Here is a 1,687-nt window from a genome sequence, read left to right on the forward strand (position 1 = left end):
AAAAAAAAATCACTTTATTTTATATTTTGTCCTATGTAAGTAAGTATATTTTATACTACTAAATTTCTCATAGAAAAATCTGTTCTTTAAGAGTTACAGAATGTGTTTGCAACAAAATATTTTCATATGTTTCTTAGTAGGAGACTAAAACATCCTACAACTTCTTGGAAAATGTTTTCTATTTGGTTCAGGGAATCGAGACAGTGAAACGCTTCCACTTGCTTTCTTTTTTTTTGTCCTGCTGTTTGTAGCGGGTAAAGATGGTGTTTCTTCTCAGGGAAACAGCGACATCTACCGATCACAGTCAGTCATTCCAGGCACACATTAGTCAAGGGGCAAGGGGCAAAAAGGTTACCTCTTCTTTACCAGAAAACTGGCATTACTTGAAGGAGCATACACTCATTTATTTATTGCTTCTTTGTTTTTGAAGACAGGGCCTTGTGCAGTCCAGGCTAACCCCAAACTCACTGTGTAGCCAAGGAAAACCTTGTTCTTCCTATCCTCCTGCCTCCCCTGTCCAAGCGCTGGGAACGCGCCAGTTCGTACATGCAGCTGAACTACACATTTATCCATTGACCCAAATTTCTCACATTATTGAATCCTATAAAGAGAAAAGTGAACTATTGTCCCAGCTTTTCAGAATCCCGAAGTGTGAAGAAGATGCAATCCTGCAGTCCTTGCATAGCACTGTCTGGGTTTGGTGTTTTCTTATTTTAATCATAAGAAACAAAGCGCTCTTTCACCATGAAAGGTGCCCGTGACCCTCCAAGACAACGTTTCTAGAAAAGGCAGAGAATTTGATACAATAAGGATGAACTAGAAATCATTTTTAAAGTCAACGAATTTTCAACAAAAAAGAGAAAAATCAACCCCTCGAGTTTCCATATTCTGTCCTTAGTAAGCACTTGTCCAGAATTTTCTGAGCATTCTGACACAGGTTTCCCTGGAACGTTACCTACCGATTCCCACAGGGGTACGGACAGTGTAGTGCATACAGCTCAGGTGGTCCATGTGTGTGCACTCTGTCATGTGGTGCAGGATAGAGGAGGCAAAGAACCGGAAGTTCTGAGCAGACCGAGGGATGTCCATGGTCCTTGCCAGGGTGAGAGTTTTCCCTGTAGGAAATGGACACCATAAAACGCTGTGTTTCCCACGGAGTTAGCGCTGGCCTCTGCCGCTCGCCATCTGCCCCCTGCTCATTTCCAGCCCATGGGAGGCTCCTCTTTACCTCACAGAGTTGACTCTGGTTGGCTCAAGCTATGAGATATTTAGGTGTGAGGTTATAGAGTGAGGTGCGGAGGACCTAAAATAGAGCCTGAGCATCTTTGTCCGGTGAACACCTTCTTGCTTTCATCGCAAAGCTACCAGACGACGCCATTTCACACACACTGGCTCTGGTGTGCCGGCAGCTTTCGAAACGACGTGGTTGAAATAGTCGGGGTTAAAACAGCTCAAGGTACACATCACGTATGGATGTGGGAGGTATCTTAAACATCCTCCACACACACAGAGGAGTCATCGGAAGAGCTAGTGAGACCCTCAGCCCAGGATTCTGGTTTCTGGATGGGGTAGGAGAGAGTCTATTTAAACTTCTCCCAGATGCCCTTCAGTGGCCAAGGGAGATGGTCTGCCCCCAGAACAGAAGTGTGTGTGTGTGTGTGTGTGTGTGTGTGTGTGTGTGTGTGTG

At 44.7% G+C, this 1,687-nt stretch overlaps 1 protein-coding gene across 1 annotated transcript in view; it reads right to left on the reverse strand.

Annotated features, from left to right (window-relative positions):
* Positions 1-1,687, reverse strand: part of Aldh8a1 (aldehyde dehydrogenase 8 family member A1) — a 21,674-nt gene that overhangs the window by 15,057 nt on the left and 4,930 nt on the right. Inside the window, exon 3 of the mRNA XM_005360946.2 lies at positions 960-1,115. Coding sequence (XP_005361003.2) covers positions 960-1,115 — 156 coding nt within the window. The remainder of the gene's footprint in view (positions 1-959; positions 1,116-1,687) is intronic.

This window comes from Microtus ochrogaster, linkage group LG4 (assembly GCF_000317375.1).
Source record: "Microtus ochrogaster isolate Prairie Vole_2 linkage group LG4, MicOch1.0, whole genome shotgun sequence".
Lineage (NCBI taxonomy): Eukaryota > Metazoa > Chordata > Mammalia > Rodentia > Cricetidae > Microtus > Microtus ochrogaster.